The sequence below is a fragment of the Sebastes umbrosus genome, chromosome 17 (assembly GCF_015220745.1).
Source record: "Sebastes umbrosus isolate fSebUmb1 chromosome 17, fSebUmb1.pri, whole genome shotgun sequence".
Taxonomy (NCBI): domain Eukaryota; kingdom Metazoa; phylum Chordata; class Actinopteri; order Perciformes; family Sebastidae; genus Sebastes; species Sebastes umbrosus.
Window position 1 is genome coordinate 21261349 of NC_051285.1, and position 17635 is coordinate 21278983.

Here is a 17635-nt window from a genome sequence, read left to right on the forward strand (position 1 = left end):
ATCAACCGCAAATGCAGGTTCATCCTGTCACTGTTGTTGTACAGACAAGCGTGAAATAGCAGACTAGCGTAAACCCATCCTAGGTGTGTCATTAACCTACAGCAGCAGACAGTGGGGACACCTTGCCAGCAGACAGGAATAACATTTCCCAGATAAAGGGCTGACTGCGAACTGCCTCCAGAAGTGACACATGTAGCACCTAATGGTGATGTATTTGTCCTGAATAGAAACATTAGTCTTGATTCCTGCATCACCTCAAACCATTCAAAATTGATGGAGCACCAGCTGCTCAGACTATGAATGTGAAGCCATCCCTCAATGTTTATTCAGTGCCTGTGCCAGCTAATCCAAAACATAGTGACATGCCAAGTATGAAGTTTCCCAAACAAGCTTGGGTGAGATTTGTTTTGCTGCTCTGAAGGTAAAACTACTATAAATCACCACAAATGTTTAAAAAATGCAGTGGGGAACTCTGGTTCTGAAAAGTGGAAGCCAATGTGGAAGTGCCTTAAACATGCATTCTTGGCGACGGCCAAAAATCCCGAACTTGAGGCTTCAAAACGGCAGTCCACAAACCAATGGGTTACGTCATTTCACTACGTCCACTTCTTTTATACAGTCTATGAAAAGATCTTATATAAGTACTCACAGTCCATGTGACCTGCACTGAAGTGGAGCTAATGACCACGGGGTTATGCATGCTGACCACCACGTCTCCCAACTCCTTCTGCACGCGGCGATGGTCCACTCCCTGTGCTGTGGGACTAATGTCTGGGAGAGAGAAAGAAAGAAATGCAGGCATGTTGAGTGGAATATTGATGTGTATCGCTAAGAAGCCATTACAATACAATCTTATTTCTGTACCTTGAGTGCGGACAGGCTCAGACATAGGGCTGGGATCCCCGAGCCCTTGAGCATTGACTGCCCTGATGATGAACAGGTATACAGTATTGGGTCGCAGGTCCTTGACTGTGAACTCGGTGGTCTTCACATGGTCTGCCACTGTCTGCCAGCTGTTACTCACTGACTGACTGTAGAGAGAGAGCATGATGAAATAGAATTAATTAGGAAGAATCTCATCATTACTATAGAAGTAATCTAGACAGTTTATTTGGGGCGACACTGATTCTGCCGTGTTCCCAGAGACTGGAAGCAAAAACCACATGTCACACAGTAATGACATGCCATACTCACTTATGAAATACTTCCTGTCATTGTCAAAAAGAATAATCATGACTCATGCTACGCCTTTGTAGTCCTTTAACTATTTGGTAAGGGAAGAAAAAAGCTAATTCTCATGTGGCAATCATTCTTGTGCTTGAAGTGAGCTTTTATTTGCCAAATAATTACCATTCAAATTTAAATACCAGAATATTTTTCACATTAATTGTAAGCCATTCAGAATATCCTGCTTGAAAGTGCCCTGGCTTGATTGAATGCCTACAAAAACACCAACTGCCATGAAAGTTTGGGGTCACTAAACGTAGCCAGAGGCCATAGGTCACAGACGTACCCGAAGGCCTCGATGACATAGGAGGACACTGGGGAGCCCGCCTCTGGCCCCGGTTCCCATGACAACGAGATACTGCTCTTGGTAACATCGGTGACCTCTGGCTTGGAGGGCGGCCCTGGGAGGGCCGTGGCGTTGTGAGACATGAAGTCTAAGAGGTCAGTGGAGTCTGACAGAGAGGGAAACGTAGAGAGAGACAAAATTAATACCTGCAACTGCAAAAAGCATATCGTGCAACATTATGCTTGATATGCATAAAACTGTGTTCATTTTGAATATGAATCAGCAGACCTCTGACATCCAAGTAGGCACTCCACGATGTTTCTCCACTGGAGCTGGTGGCAACACAGGTGTACAACCCCAAATCAGACAGCTAAGGAAGACAGATTGTATTATCATTAATGCTCAAACAAACTCCCATTTAATCTGCAGCATGAAAACTTTAACAGAAACTAAATTTAACACTCAAAACTAGGGCTGTCAATCAATTAAAATGTTTAATTGTGATTAATCGCAAATTAATCGCACATTTTTTATCTGTTCAGAATGTACCTTAAAGGGAGATTTGTCAAGTATTGAATACTCTTATCAACATGGGAGTGGACAAATATGCTTGCTTTATGCAAATGTATGTATATATTTATTATTGGAAATCAATTAACAACACAAAACAATGACAAATTGTCTAGAAACCCTCACAGGTACTGCATTTAGCATAAAAAATATGCTCAACTCATAACATGGCAAACTCAAGCCCAATAAAGGGGAGACTCGTGGGTACCCAGAAACCATTTTAATTCACATATCTTGAGGTCAAAGGTCAAGGGACCCCTTTGAAAATGGCCATGCCAGGTTTTCCTTGCCAAAATTTAGCATAGGTTTGGAGTGTTATTTAGCCTCTTTCGCGTTTTTCTAGGTTCACATGGTGCCAGTATCTTTACTCTAGCTTTAAAACTGAGTCCGCTAAAACCTAAAAAACGCGAGTTGCATTAATGCGTTAAAGAAATTAGTAGCGTTAAAACAAATTTACATTAACGCGTTATTATGACGTTAACTATGACAGCCCTACCAAAAACCAAAGAGTTAGGTGAAGCTGTCACTATGAAACTAACCCATAAAGATTTCCTCTGTAATACAGATAATGCAGATTTTCATGGCTGTGCTCTGTTGCTGTGTTCCAGTGAATCCAATAGTCTTAGTGAGTCTGATCCCAGATGGCTTCTACAAGCTCCTTACGTCACTCTGGGCTTTTGAAGGAGGTTTGCAGCTAGTAGTACAGTAAAAATGCATTAACCTCCACTGGCCTGCATTTGGCTCGAGAAAAGCCGGAGAGTGGATGTGGAAACTTTAACGGCGGCCAATGAAAAAAAAAAAAAGAGCCCAGTAAGAGCTGACATTAATTTTCTTAATTGATTTCCTCCAATAATAGTCACCCACCCTATTCCCAGAGCCATCAGCATTATCATCATCAGTGCTGACACAGGGAATAAGAGATATGACAATCTATTTTATATTGGCAATGCCTCAGGAGCCACTCACAACTGTGCTATCTCTCAAGAGGGAGTCGAAGGGAGAGTGACGCAGGAAGAGCACTTTGACACTGTGACAGGACACTGTATATTGCACTCCCTCCATTATATTACCCCCTTTAGACTCCACTCACTTGTCCCCGTCCTTGAGACCTTGAGTCTAACTCCTGCCTCAGAGATTCAAACTAAATAGCAGGCGTTTAACAACTTATAAAAATCAATACTCGCTATTCATCTTTTAAAAGCAACCTGACTGCGCTTGTCCATTTGAATTACATTCAGCTGACATCAGCTGGCAGATGGGAGAAGTTCTCTTTCGTCTTTCAAATGCAATGGAAAAAAACTTTCTTTGTGTGTATCTATGTTTGTACAATACATATAGATCCTTTTTTATGGTTGTTTTCATTGACAGTGCAGTGAAAGGTAGGTCATCCAAATAATGAAACACAGACATAGAAATAGAGTGCTACAGGAATGAGTCCTAAAACCATGAAAAGAGTTATCATTTTCGGTTCCCTCGTCTGGAAGTCAATGTATTTTTTTAATGGGTTTTTAGCCCGAAATAAGGTCTGTGGTTAACACAAGCTTAAGAGATTTTAACATTTTGTTCTACAATATAAAATACGGCAGTAAATATCCCACTTTATGTGTCTTAAAAAAGGTGGTTGCTAACAAGTGGCTGAATGAGAGTGACTTTTCCGCCTTTACAGCCTTGTTGTGTATACTTACGCTCATGCATCCGTGGTATAGTTTGCTTATAACGTTAGCTTTTTACTTCCAGCGATTGCATTAACACTTCAAAAATCCTAAAAATGGTGTTTATTTGTGAAGATTATCTTGCTGAACAAAACATCTAAGTATCATAAACGTTTGTTTGCCACAGAGCTTATTTTCTGCAATAATCTAAAACCCTTTGGAAAAGTCCCATTGGCTGTTTGTCTAGGAAACCCAGGGTGATGCTAACTTCCTGGTGGTTGGCCTACAAAATTACATCATTCCTGGAGCACTCTATAGGAGTCCTTCCTGCTGATGAGGAAAAATTACACCGTATACACGTACAACTTGCAGGTTAGTAAAATGTAAAATGTGTGCACAGTGTGATTATTTGCAGCCACACACCTACAAGAGATTCAACTGATATGGAGCTGAGTAGAAGACGACTCATTTTGGGGTAAAAACATTCTCTCAAAGACTAATTAGCAATCCTTTGTTTTTATTAATTAATCCTCAGGTCCAGATAGAACCACTGCCAATGAAACTTGATTGCTGCAATTGCTTGGACCGCTTCAGGTACAGCAAAAAAAGGAAGGCTTCATTGTAGCAACATCACAGTGGTTTCAGATCTCAGCAATTATTTTGGTGATGTTATCATATACGATAAAGTTTATGGTAAAAATGACAAAAACAAGACCCAAATTGCAATAAACTGGAATTCCCCTTTAACCCCTCAACACTCCGATGGCCCGCCGGCGACAATTCTGTCATTCAGAGGTTGTTCAAGCTAGAGTGAAGATACTGATATCATAAATGAAACTAGAACAGTTTTGCATGCAGTACAAATGTGTTATTTTCACCTGTACTAAAATGGTGTATTTTAATATTTTTGCATACTGGGGTCCCTAAATGTCTTAGAATTGCATAAATTCTGTATGACTCTGAGACTCTTGTGGATCCAATGAGCCCAATTGTATTCATGTGTGATGATGTTAGTCTCCATAGTAGCCATTTCATTGCAGTGTGACCATTTATTTTAAAACTTGACATCGCTGTATAAAATGACCTGTGGTGACCTCTAGGATAAGCACAGCCTCATGAAACTTTACATCCACAAACTAGAGACCTATAGGGCATTCAGAGGATGGATGACTTCCCTAGATATATTGACAATAAGGGGGTTTCTGAGCAGTTTCCAGAACAGAAGTGCTCGCCATCCAATCACCAAAAAATGCAATTCTTGCAGAAATCTCCAAATGTCAAAAAAGTTTTCGATAACAAATCCAAGCATGCCTTTTTCTATGGTGTTCCTCGAGGTCTTGGTGTCTTAATGTGGTATTTTGGAGGAATTATTGATAATTTTTTATCAATTCTCGAGTGGTAAAAAAAAAGGTTACATTTAGCATCATATCTGTGTAGCAAATGGCATCAACCCAAAAATTGCTACAACAATTTATGAGACATAATAGAGCATGGCCATCATATACTTCTATCATCATGTTCAAAGCTCTGATACACTTTCACAATTTATTTTGATGAATTAATTAAATTATAAATTAATTATTATTTCTTATGAATGACTAGAATAACTTGACAAACAGCACTAGTAAGCCATTGTGCTGAGTACTGTAATGCTACATGTACAATATACATGCATCTCTCTATAATCCAGTGTAACCCACCCTGGTGCTCTGAATCTGAAGGCTGCCGTGCTCCAGCAGGGAAAACCGCGGGTCCTTTCCAAGCAGACTGGCGCCATTCTTCCGCCATGTGACTGTGGGCTCTGGGTCCCCCGACGCCTGACACCTGAGTAGGGACACGCTTCCCAAAGCCTGCGTTTGGTTGGACGGGCCTTGTCGGATAATGGGCGGAGGGCGGTCCTTCAGGGCTAAGGGTAATAATCAAAGAACAGGTGTTATTTTATTTTAAACGCACATTCCCACCACTGTTATTTTGATGTCATGGCCTTGGCATGTAGCAATGACTCTGGTTAGATTTTACCTGATTTGTGGGTAAAAAAAAAAAAAAAAACATGACCTTATCACAAGGTGTTAATTTGTGATTGCAGTAATTGCATTAGTGACTGCAGGCCCAAGATGTTAGGGTTCAATCCGGTGGATATGTTGTGAGAGAAAGTGACTGTTTTTGTGGGCCTTTTTCCACAGTAAGGCAGTGTGCTCATGGCACTGCATCACACCTTTGAGCTTTAATTACTAGGTGAGGATTAACGATGCTTCACCCGTGGTGCTAATTACCATACCTTCTTTATAACACCTCTCAACACATTCATGCCTGTCCTCTCTCTTCCTACTCTGACTCATGGCTTCACCTCCTCCTCTTCGCCCCCCACCTAACACACACACTAAACTTAACTCTAAATTAGCATGCCGAGCAGAACAACAATACATCTCTTTTAAAGCTTTTTAAAGCATGTTATATCATCCAGAAAACAGCCCCTGCACTCTGCAACAGTAATTTCTGGAGTGTTGAAGCTCTCTAGGTCTTGTAACTACCCCCCCGCTTCCAATTTCCTCGCCGCTGCTCTCCACTGTTATCAGGTCTGTCTCCGTACGTACAAGTGTTTACAGCAGGTTCCCCCTGCCTTATCTTCCATCACACCTCCTTCAGCACAATGAGGAACACGGCAACTCGAGCAGAATGGCAGAGAAAAATCACGAACTAGGTGCGGGTACAGTACAGAACCACATAGAAGGCTGAATTGATTTGCATTTAAGTGGCAATATAAACGTCATCTGCAGTGTGTTGTTGACACGCATTTATTGGGAATTCACTGATATGTGACAGTGTTATGAACATGAAATAAATGCTTCAATAATCAGCCTTTCACGGGGAACTTCAGTTGAGCATTAGTCTTTATATTGGCTAAAGACAGACAGTCTAGTATTGTATTTTCGGGAAACATCTACTGTATAGCAAGCTATCATTACCCCCCAACCCCCAAGCGACTGAGAGCCAACAACAACAACATCATATTGCTGTTCCTAATTTAGCTGTAGTCCTGTAAAAAATGCAATCATACACTCCAGGCTTTGCTGACAAAGGTAATAATAAAATGTTGCTTTTGGAGATTGTTTATCACTTATCAGAACCAGAGGCTGCTCAGGCTGTAAAATATACTGAATTGTTTTTAGTGGGTTTGCAGATAAAAGGGATGCGGACTTAACTACTGGTTGTATGCCTCCTGCTGAGTTGAGAGAATGTTGGTTATTAATACACTTCTCACAAACTACCCAGTGCTACATCGAAATCTGTGACCAAAGAGAGCCAGCAACACATGAAGTCACAATTTCTAACGGCTGTCGTCGGAAAATGTGACCTCACTGTACCTGTTTAATAAATGAGGCAAATATGTGACAGAAAATACACAAAACTAAATTGGTAAAAAACATAAATGTATTTTAATACTTTTACTTTGAAGATATATTCACAAAACTCTAAAAGAAAAGCTGAAGATAAGCAGAGTGGGGTTGCATTTTCTGAAGACAGCCGTCAAAACGGTGATGTCATATGCTACTGGCTCTCTGCGGTCACAGATTTCGGTGGTCACAGATTTACACCGGTATTCTTCTCTGCCCTCTCCATATCAGGTTCTCTGGCAGGATTTTGCCTACCATTATAAGGCACAGTGCCAGCCTTTTGTGCAGTGCCTCATATGCCATATGGATATAACAAACAATGTTGAGAACATCTGGACGAGCCGACAGGGATGAGAACGAGGGTGCTGTAAATTATCGATACAATGTTCACCTTATTCCTTAATGTAAAATAATTAGTGAACTATTCATCATAACCTTTTTTTTGCGGACAAATATAATCAATGAAACATTATTTAAAGGTTTTCTGAATCTGCTCTTCTGATTTACTGAATATGATTTTACGGGCCAAACATTTCCAGAAGAATTAAATGTTCAGATGAAGGCTGTGATATGTGTTAGTAATAAAATAATTATTTAACTAGTAATAATAATGATACACAATCAAACTGCATAGTTTTAAAGGTACAGTGTGTAGGATTTGGTGGCATCTAGTGGTGTGGTTGCAGATTGCAACCAATTGAATACCCCGCAGCTCACTCCTACCTTTCCAAGATTGCGGTAACGTGAGCCGCCGAGTGCAAAACCATGGTAACGCTGTTCACCTCGCTTAAAGGCCATCCTTACCATAATAACACTACTGTAGGGGCAGCGGAAGTCAGACGGCGGCTGGCGTTACCACAGTTTTTTACTCCGTGGCTCAGGTTACCAAAGTTTCACAAGCTTGTCGGAGAACTACGGTGGCCTACAGGTAATGTAAAAACATGAAAGGCTCTCTCTGAACCTGTGGTTTGGTTTGTCCGTTCTGGGCTACTGTAGAAACATGGCGGAGCAACATGGCGAACTCCATGAAGAGGACCGGCTCCCTATGTAGATATAAAGGGCTCATTCTAAACTAACAAAAACACAATGATTCTTAGATTTAGGTGATTATACACTGATGAAAACATAGCTATGAATTTTCTATTCCATTTCTATTTCTATTTCATAGATCCCCTGAAATGTCACATACTGTTCCTTTAAATCAAGAACCGTCAAATTTTCTTGGGCGAGGATCCCCAGTATCTACAAGTATCTTTTACTCACTGTAGAAACTCAGAATGTAATAATGATTGCTGATACCGGCAGGCAGACACACACCAACATGTGAATAAGGGGAGTACTGGCACTTATTTTTTTCCACTTCAAGCACTGTCTAGTCTCAAATCCCTGTAGGCTTGAAATACGGCTTTAAAAGAGTGCGGTTTGCTCCTACAGTACGTGGAGGGCAGCGGCCGTGGTCAGCTTGGATTCCCAGCAGTTGCATTGGATTCTAATGGCGACCCAGTTTCACATCCATAGAAACTTGTTAAACCATGTCCTCTGCATCTCAACTGCCTATCAGTATGCTCAGGTTCCAAACAACTTTCAGCAAGAATTGGCTAAATACAATGCCTCTGTTTCAATCCTCACACACAACCCTCCTCAGCTTGCAAGGTAGTGCATGCGCATTACAGTGCACAAAAGCTGTTCTTATAGTGGTCAGGAGAACTGCCCTGTACTCGCACAAGAATCACTATAGCACGTACCCTTCTCTCAAGTCTGACTGGATAAGTAATAAACCTGTCAGTCACACATCTGACGCAACAGGATGGAGCACATCCAAAGTTTACTTCCAGTGCAGGACCCTCTTGGACACCCCTAATCTTGAGTAATTCTAAAAACGTCCCGTCAAGCTTCCAAAGCTCCACTTAGTATCACGGCAACTCTCCGTTTACAGCCATCAATCAACAGCACTTCTCCCTTCCCTCGTGCTCGGCACCAACCATTTGGATATCGATCCGTCTCCTCCGAGTGACAGAACAGGAGTCATTTCCTATCCAAAACACTTCAACAGATGTTAATTTAATAATGTGTGGAAAAGCAGAAAAAGCCAAGAAATAAATGGAGAGAAGGGCATAAACAGCTCCCAGCTGGCAGCGGCTCAGCACTTAATGTTGACATTAAAGCTTTGTCACACACACATGCACACAAAAAAAAATGTTAAAATGTCTCTCCATCAAGGAGACAGTTTTATTTTATACAGTTTCAGTCTTTTCAGGCCATTCAAATTTACCACAGTGAGGTGATAATTAAAACGGATGATTGTGGGTGACTGGCTTTTAGAACATACTGTATAGATTCATCTTGGCAATGTGAGCGTGGGTAGACAAATAGGCTTTGATTTATTCACAGTTTTATTAGGTCTGAACAGTCCTGCAAGCTTATGCGTGTGTTTTTTTTTGTATAATTTTAAAGCCCAGTATGCACCACGATAAAAATGCATCAAATACAAATACAGAGTACTTGTGACAAGGCTATTAATGTGTGTTGTACGTATGCTACCCCGACAACATACTTAACAACATGCTAAAACAAACTTGTGACTTCAGGAATAATGACAGGAATATGAACATGATGAGAGCAGTTGTAATTACAAACTGATGTCATAATTCTTATAAATCATTCACACACTTAAATAGGCTATGACATCAAAAAGTAAGCACAACTACAAGCCAAGTATACCTTTCTGTAGGCCTATAAGGCAAGAATACTTAATTATACTGTTCTTAAGTATATCTCGATCAAAAGATTAAGTACAAGTAGGCCTGTAAACCAAGTATACTTAGACTTTTCTGTATACTTGTCAGTATAAGCCAAGTATACTTAGACTTTTCTGTATACTTGTCAGTATGAGCCAAGTATGCCTAAACTTTTCTATATACTTGTCAGTATGTGCAAAGTATACTTAGACTTTTCTATATACTTGTCAGTAGGAGCCAAGTATACTTAGACTTTTCTATATACTTGTCAGTATGAGCCAAGTATACTTAAACTTTTCTGTATACTTGTCAGTATGAGCCAAGTATACCTACGTACGCTATTGGTAAGTATATCTCTGATAAGTTCATAATAAGTAAACTGCAATTATACTCTCTTAATTTAAGTTTAAAAGAAGTATACTACTAGCACACTTGAATAAACTTCTTTTTGGTAAGGGATAAATCAGTGGTGTTTCTGTCACATACCAGCAGGGTTGGGAGGGTTACTTTAAAAATGTAATCCAATACAATTACTAATTACCTGTTAAAAAATGTAATTAACAACTTAATCCAAGCATCACAATACAAAGGTAATGTAATCTGATTACTTTCAGTTACTTTTGGATTACCTCAATAAAAAATATGCAAATAAAGACAAGAGAAAAGAAAAATGCTGAAATTTCGCCACTATCTTTTATGTAAAGCAGAAAAGAGGAACAACATCACAGTACAGTGCAAGTTCTGCCTTCCAGCTGTGAAAATGTCGTCATCATCCAAGGACTTGAATCATTGGCACATTAGTTACCGGATTTTAACTGGGAGCAGCAGAAGTACCAATAAAAATTCAATTCAATTAACCTACATGCAAACTTCTAGGGCTTTACCGTGTCTTATTGTGGTTATATAAATGTAATTTATGGTGCTTTTAGATTGCTGCTATAGCTGATAAATTTCTGCTCAGGCATCTCTGACAATTACGGAGATGCCTGAGCGCCGTGTTGCTCGCTCTGTGAGAGAGACAGAGGGAAGAGAAGGTGGACTTTGCACAGAATGTTTGTGGGCGTTGCTAAATAATAATCATTTTAATGTCAATGTTATGAATGAAGCTTTGAATTATTCAGTAAAGCCTTACAAATTCCCTTGTTTGTCCTGTAATGGAACCAGAAATATGAAGCAGTTCGATCATATCCTACGAACCGTCTTTTCACGCTGGGATGCCTCTCGGCAAAAAGAATAGTCTTGATGAACTGGAACATGCGCAAACCATCCTGCTTTGTGACAACTTGCGCTGTACTGTGATGTTGTTCCTCTTTCCTGCTTTACATTCAAAATAATGGCTAAATTTCCACCGAGTGAAAGCATTTTTTTCACCAACGAGAGCTACACCGACTATCTCTACCTGACGGCTTTATGTTAAATGTATTTTAAAATTGTAGTCCTGCTAGTAATCCCCATTTTTACCAAATGTATCTGAAATCTGATTATGTCTTTTTTTCTGTTACTTTAATGGATACAGTCACCTTTTTTTTGTACCCTAATTACATAATGTTGTTCCATGTAATCTGTTACTCCCCAAGCCTGCCTACCAGTTATTAGGAGAAATCCCTTCTTGTGAAATGACCTGTGTATTCAGCATTGCAATCATGCAATAGTGTTTTGTATTCACTAATATTGTGCATGGGCTTTTCCTAATGCATACAGTAATTAAACTAACATGGCGTAACAATAGAATGTAGGCTCAAAACATAATTACTATTTGCGCATGTTGGTGCTGTTAAATCACATACCGTAATTCAAACAAAAAAAGTAGCTCTCATAGTTTGTGTGTCCAGACTTACCGTCTGCTACCTCAAGCTGGGCCTTGGCCAGGATGCTGCCTGCTACCGTGAGGGCCTGGCAGATATAATACCCGGCATCAGAGCGTTGCACAGATGAAATGGTCAACTCTCCATTCACGGACACAGAGACGCGGCTATCTCCCTGCGTTGGCTGGCTGGGAAACAGAAGATCCTACAGGGAGTGAAAGTGGGAAGGAAATAAAATGGGATGGCATACTTGCTTGGTAGCCCAAAGGTATAAAATGTAGGAACTGGAACCTCCTTTAAAGAGGAAGAATATTTTCCATCGGCATGTGAAAAAGTTTGTGGAAAAATTCAGTATTTAGTTGTCTTGAGGAAGATACTGTATCCTCACAAATCCTCATAAAGTAAATATTGTGTCACACAAAAACTGTTCCACTGCTTTGAATTAGGGCTGCAAATCGATTTAAATATTTAATCTCAATTAATTGTATGATTGTCCATAGTTAATCGTGATTAATCACAAATTAATTGCATATTTGTTATCTGTTCAGAATGTACCTTAAAGGGAGATTTGTCAAGTATTTAACCATTTTATCAACATGGGAGTGGGCAAATATGCTTGCTTTATGCAAATGTATGTATATATTTATTATTGGAAATCAATTAACAACACAAAACAATGACAAATATTGCCCAGAAACCATGTCGGATACTGCATTTAGCATAACAAATATATGCTCAAATCATTACATGGCAAACTGCAGCCCAACAGGCAACAACAGCTTTCAGTGCGTCAGTGTGCTGACTTGACTATGACTTATCATAAAGTGGGCATGTCTGTAAAGGGGAGACTCGTGGGTACCCAGAGAACCCATTTTCATTCCCATATCTTCAGGTCAGAGGTCAAGGGACCCCTTTGAAAATGTTTCCTCGCCAAAATTTTAAACAAGTTTGTAGTATAACATGGTTGGTACCAATGGATTCCTTGGGTTTTTCTAGTTTAATATGATGCCAGGATCTTCACTCTTAGCTATAAAACTGAGCATGCTACAACCAAAAATAAAATTAGTGGCATTAAAATAAATTTGCATTAAGGCATTATTATCACATTACCTTTGACAGCCCTAATTTAAATATATTATTTGGACTATTAGTGCAAATATCCTTCACATTATTGAGTAGTTTAAATCATATACTGCATTTCTGACAAGGTTCTGCTAAACTCATCTGTGTTGTACCCTAAGGGTCAATTTTCAGACCAATGTTTTTCATAAATCACATGTTCACCCTTGGTCATTTAATAAACGGGCAGATATACATATTTGCTTTTTATGCAGATGATATTTGTATCTTCCTGTCACTGATAGTAACTTAGAGTATTCTTAAGATTCACTTATCCCATGTTTTTGTGTCTAAGTGACTAATGGGGACAACAATTTCTGAAATTGGTCCAGTATTGAGAGAAAACGCCATAGGGCAAGTGAGCCCTATGCGTCAATGTAACGTTACGTTCACTAAAAATGCTTGTTTTTGCCACTGACAGGCTCAGATTGTTAGTGTGTCTGACAACATTAAGGAAAGGACCATATAGAGAAATAAAACATTTTTCTTTACCTTTCGCTTGATTCAGTCTATTTGTTTTTGAGTCCAAGTCCCACTCAAGGAGAAGTCTCGTTGTGAAATCTGAATATATCCTTATACTCTGGCTCAAATAAAGACGGACGAAATTTAAAGACCTCATCCATGTTGTCAAAGTCATCTAAATATTCAACCATGACATTGAAAATCTTTTAGATAACACTAAGTTACACTTTATGTACTCCAACACAACAAACTCTGCCCGACTGGCACTGGCTGGATGTATTCCACTATTTCAACGTTGTCTTCCGGCAACACGTCACCTCGAGAGATTTCAGAACGAGACTTCTCCTTGATTGAGACTCTTTCCATATTGTCTGACACTTATAATAACAATCGGAGCCTGTCATGGCAAAAACAAGCACTTTCAGTGGACGAAAATGACGGTGACAGCTTGCCCCAATAGTTTTACATTGCAGCCCGTGAGCAGCTGCAGTCTACAGCGCTCTCCCTCAGTATTGGACCAATTTCAGAAATTGTTGTCCCTATTAGTCAGTTACACAAAAAAAATGGGAAAATAGGATCCAGTTTGAAAAATACAGAAGTAACCCTTTAACATTTTGTCAATCGGGAAAGAGTTTAAGAATTTGTGTATTTTAACTTCACATCTTTGGCCAACACAACTAACTTTAAAGCAATCACTGCTGTGTTCAAGACATGTCTTCAATTCGCTTACATATTCCAACAAATATGTACAATGCCGTTAGAAAAGTGGGTCAATGTCTCTTTCCTACTAGGTCTGAATGGCAGTTTACCCCCAGAGTGATAATCCTGCTGTAATAACCTGCAGCCATGCTCGTAAAATTGAGGCATCAGCGTTGTCGTGATGTTTCTGCACCCCGAGCAGACAAGCTGATGGGCAGGAAAGGACATTAGCCTGCTTTCATTATGTCTAATGACTCTAATGCTGCACATGACATTGTTTCTTGCTAAGTGAATTGGCCGGTCAGACTGGTGCAGATTGATGATAAATGACCACTTCATTATCTGTATGTGGAACGGAACCACATTGTGCTGTCCCCTGGTTTGATCCTTTTAGTCGGATCTTTGCCCATTTTTTGAATATTTTAGATACTTTACTCTGGATGATACCGCAGAATTTATGTCTGTATAGCAAGGCGGGCCTATAAGAAAAAATCATTAATTCCCCATCATGCACATTATACATACAGATACATATAAATTAGGGCTGTCAAAGTTAACGTGATAATAACGCGTTAACGCATATTTGTTTTAACGCCACTAATTTCATTAACACAACTTGCGATTTTTAGGTTGTAGCGGGCTCAGTTTTAAAGCTAGTGAAGATACTGACATCATATGAAACTACAAAACCTAAGGAATCTCTTGGTACCAACCATGTCACACTAGCTTGTCAAAAAGGAGGTTAAATAATGCTCCAAACTTACGCTAAATTTTGGCGAGAAAAAACTGACATGGCCATTTTCAAAGGGGTCCCTTGACCTCTGACCTCAAGATATGTGAATGAAAATGGGTTGTATAGGTACCCACGAGTCTCCCCTTTACAGACATGCCCACTTTATGATAATCACATGTAGTTTGGGGCAAGTCATAGTCAAGTCAGCACACTGACACACTGACAGCTGTTGGTGCCTGTTGGGCTTGAGTTTGCCATGTTATGATTTGAGCATATTTTATTATGCTAAATGCAGTACCTGTGAGGGTTTCTGGACAAAATTTGTCATTCTTTTGTGTTAATTGATTTTCAATAATAAATATATACATACATTTGCATAAAGCAAGTATATTTACCCACTCCCATGTTGATAAGAGTATTAAATGCTTGACAAATCTTCCTTTAAGGTACATTTTGAGCAGATACAAAATGAACGATTAATTAATTAAATATTTGAATCAATTGAGAGCCCCAATATAAATTCAACAAAATCAGTATCCTCACCTGGCTCCCCTCTCGCTGCCAGAAGACAGTGGGCTGAGGTTTGCCCCTTGTCTCGCAAGGAAAGGTAGCTGTTCGTCCTTGCGCCACGATCTGGTCACGGGGTCGCACCACAAACTGGGGCGCCTCTGAGGTTAAAGGTGAAATAAACCATAACACAATAGCAACACACTTGCACAGACTTCCAAAGTGGATATTATAGAAGGACTAGTTTAAAAGAAAAAAGCTGGGACCGAAGGTCCAGCTGAAAAGCTAATAGGTTCATGCACTAGGTCTTTGTTATTTCTTTAAGAACTATTTCTTTAACTATATCAATCACACAAGCCATTCATCCAGCTGCCAGAACATCAGAATGAATGATATCAAGTAATTATCAGGGTGCCTTAATGTCTTTCTCAATTTGAGTTTTTGAATCAGGGCCTATCAATCATACTGTATCTGGACCCCTTGAAAAAAAGTGAGGTGGTAAATCCAAACTGCCAGGGGAAGTCATGGGCTGATAGTAACAACGTAGATATGCATGTCCACTATTAGTTCCATGAATGTGTTTGTGGAATGCCGCAACAGTCCATGCATACAATGTGTGCGTGTGATCAAAAACAGAAAGAGAGCAACGCATGCACAATGGGATCAGCTCTTACTTACCAACGGGGCGAGCTGGTGACACAACAATGGTGTGGGTGAGATTAACACACAACAGAGAGAGAAGGAAAGCGAAGAGGAGTAGAACAGAGGGACAGAAAAATAAGAATGAAAATCAGAAATGAATGAGATGGAGTTGGGTTTCCATCCATGAAGTTAAGAGGGGGTGGGGGAGGAGGGTGGAGCTCAGTCACCAAAAGCAGGTGATGGCATGGGCCTCAAGGAAATGGCACCTTGGCAATGTTAGAGGGGAAGCATTGCCAAAAACCACTGGCTGGACAATTTATCTGTAACGCTTGTGTCACAATAATTGCACATTCACACAGTTAACAGATCTGTTTGTATAGCGGATGTCTCATGGACAAAGGCAGGCTTAGAATACATTAAAATCAGTAAATAGCAAATTATATTTATTACTGTCATGTATTACTTTTGTTGCACCATCAGCCCAATGAGAACTTTAATCAGTAAAAGTAATTAAAAACCCAAACAGCTAGTGCTGATATACCAATATTCAGATAAGGTCTATTTTTTTCCTTATCATTGATCATTTCTTCAGAAAAATGTTCATGTCTTTGTCCAGTGTTTTCTGCCTTTACTGCAGCTTTTGTATTAGTGATCTGTGTTAACTCACTATACATGTCTTATTTTATTATACCCAAGCACAAATCTGGCTTAACATAAAAGATATATCGCTCAAAATATGTCAAATATGTTTGACTCTGACACCAATCTTAATATTTGGTTAGGACATCTCTTCAGGCTATAAACCAATTCATGCATGAGTTTTAGGAACAAGAGTAAGAATCCAATATATAAAGTAATAAAGAAGGAATGGTATGATATGTAATGTACAGTGTGTATGATGTTTTTATCCAGGTGATAAGAACATGTTATGGGTTGGTTCCAAGTCAAGTGTTACTTATCTTAAAGGGATAGTTTGGGTGTTTTGAAGTGGGGTTTTATGAGGTACTTATCTATAGTCAGTGTATTAGCTACAGTAGATGATGGCTGTGACGCCCCCAGTTTGGAGAATCAGGCAGGGGTTACCGCACGGAAAAAGCAATGTACTGCTATGGACGGGGCCGGCAGGAAAACATATTTTAGCCACCTAAAAATAATCAATATCAATTCAAGTGTACGCTATACCTTGCCATTAGACAGCTATAGAGTCTATGTTTCCGATGGGGAACTGACGCCGTTATGCTCTCGCCAAAGCAACCACACTCCGTTGAAAACAATAATTTTACCTCGCAGAAGGTGGGAATAGTGCTCGTCTACCGCTGCCTCAATCGGTTAGTTAGTTTGTGTTATTATAGCACAAACAAACTGACCGATCGAGGCGGCAGTAGACCAGCAATCCCCGTGTTCTGTGAGGTAAAATTAAATTTTTTTCAATGAAGTCTGGTGGCTTTGGCAAGAGCATAGATGGATACAACAACTTCAGTTCCCTGTTGGAAAGGGCTGTTCTCACGGCAAGGTGTACACTTGGCTAAAATTGTTTTTGCTGCCAGCCCCGTCCACAGCAGCACATTGCTTTGCTTCTGGGCGGTAACTCCTGTCTGTTTCTCCAAACTGGGGTTGCGTCAACCGTCATCTACTGTAGGTAATACGCTGACTATGGCTAAGTACCTCATACAACCCCACTTCAAAACACCCAAACTGTCCCTTTAAAGTGTATGAACAATGCTTTCACGCTCTCCAGTTATAATGCCAATGGGGTCTGATTCGCCAAATAGCAATATCATTTTTATTGTTACGATATCA

General features: G+C 39.8%; 1 protein-coding gene across 3 annotated transcripts in view; it reads right to left on the reverse strand.

The window, feature by feature from the left end:
- LOC119476093 (roundabout homolog 2-like) overlaps positions 1-17635 on the reverse strand; it is a 111691-nt gene that overhangs the window by 27661 nt on the left and 66395 nt on the right. For 2 of the 3 annotated variants that reach the window (XM_037749292.1, XM_037749291.1), the window contains exons 7-14: positions 15872-15883; positions 15230-15354; positions 11707-11878; positions 5436-5641; positions 1802-1883; positions 1514-1679; positions 865-1031; positions 650-771 (exon numbers count right to left, since the gene is read on the reverse strand). In XM_037749292.1, coding sequence (XP_037605220.1) covers positions 650-771; positions 865-1031; positions 1514-1679; positions 1802-1883; positions 5436-5641; positions 11707-11878; positions 15230-15354; positions 15872-15883 — 1052 coding nt within the window. The remainder of the gene's footprint in view (positions 1-649; positions 772-864; positions 1032-1513; positions 1680-1801; positions 1884-5435; positions 5642-11706; positions 11879-15229; positions 15355-15871; positions 15884-17635) is intronic. The other variant, XM_037749293.1, reaches the window with a different exon arrangement.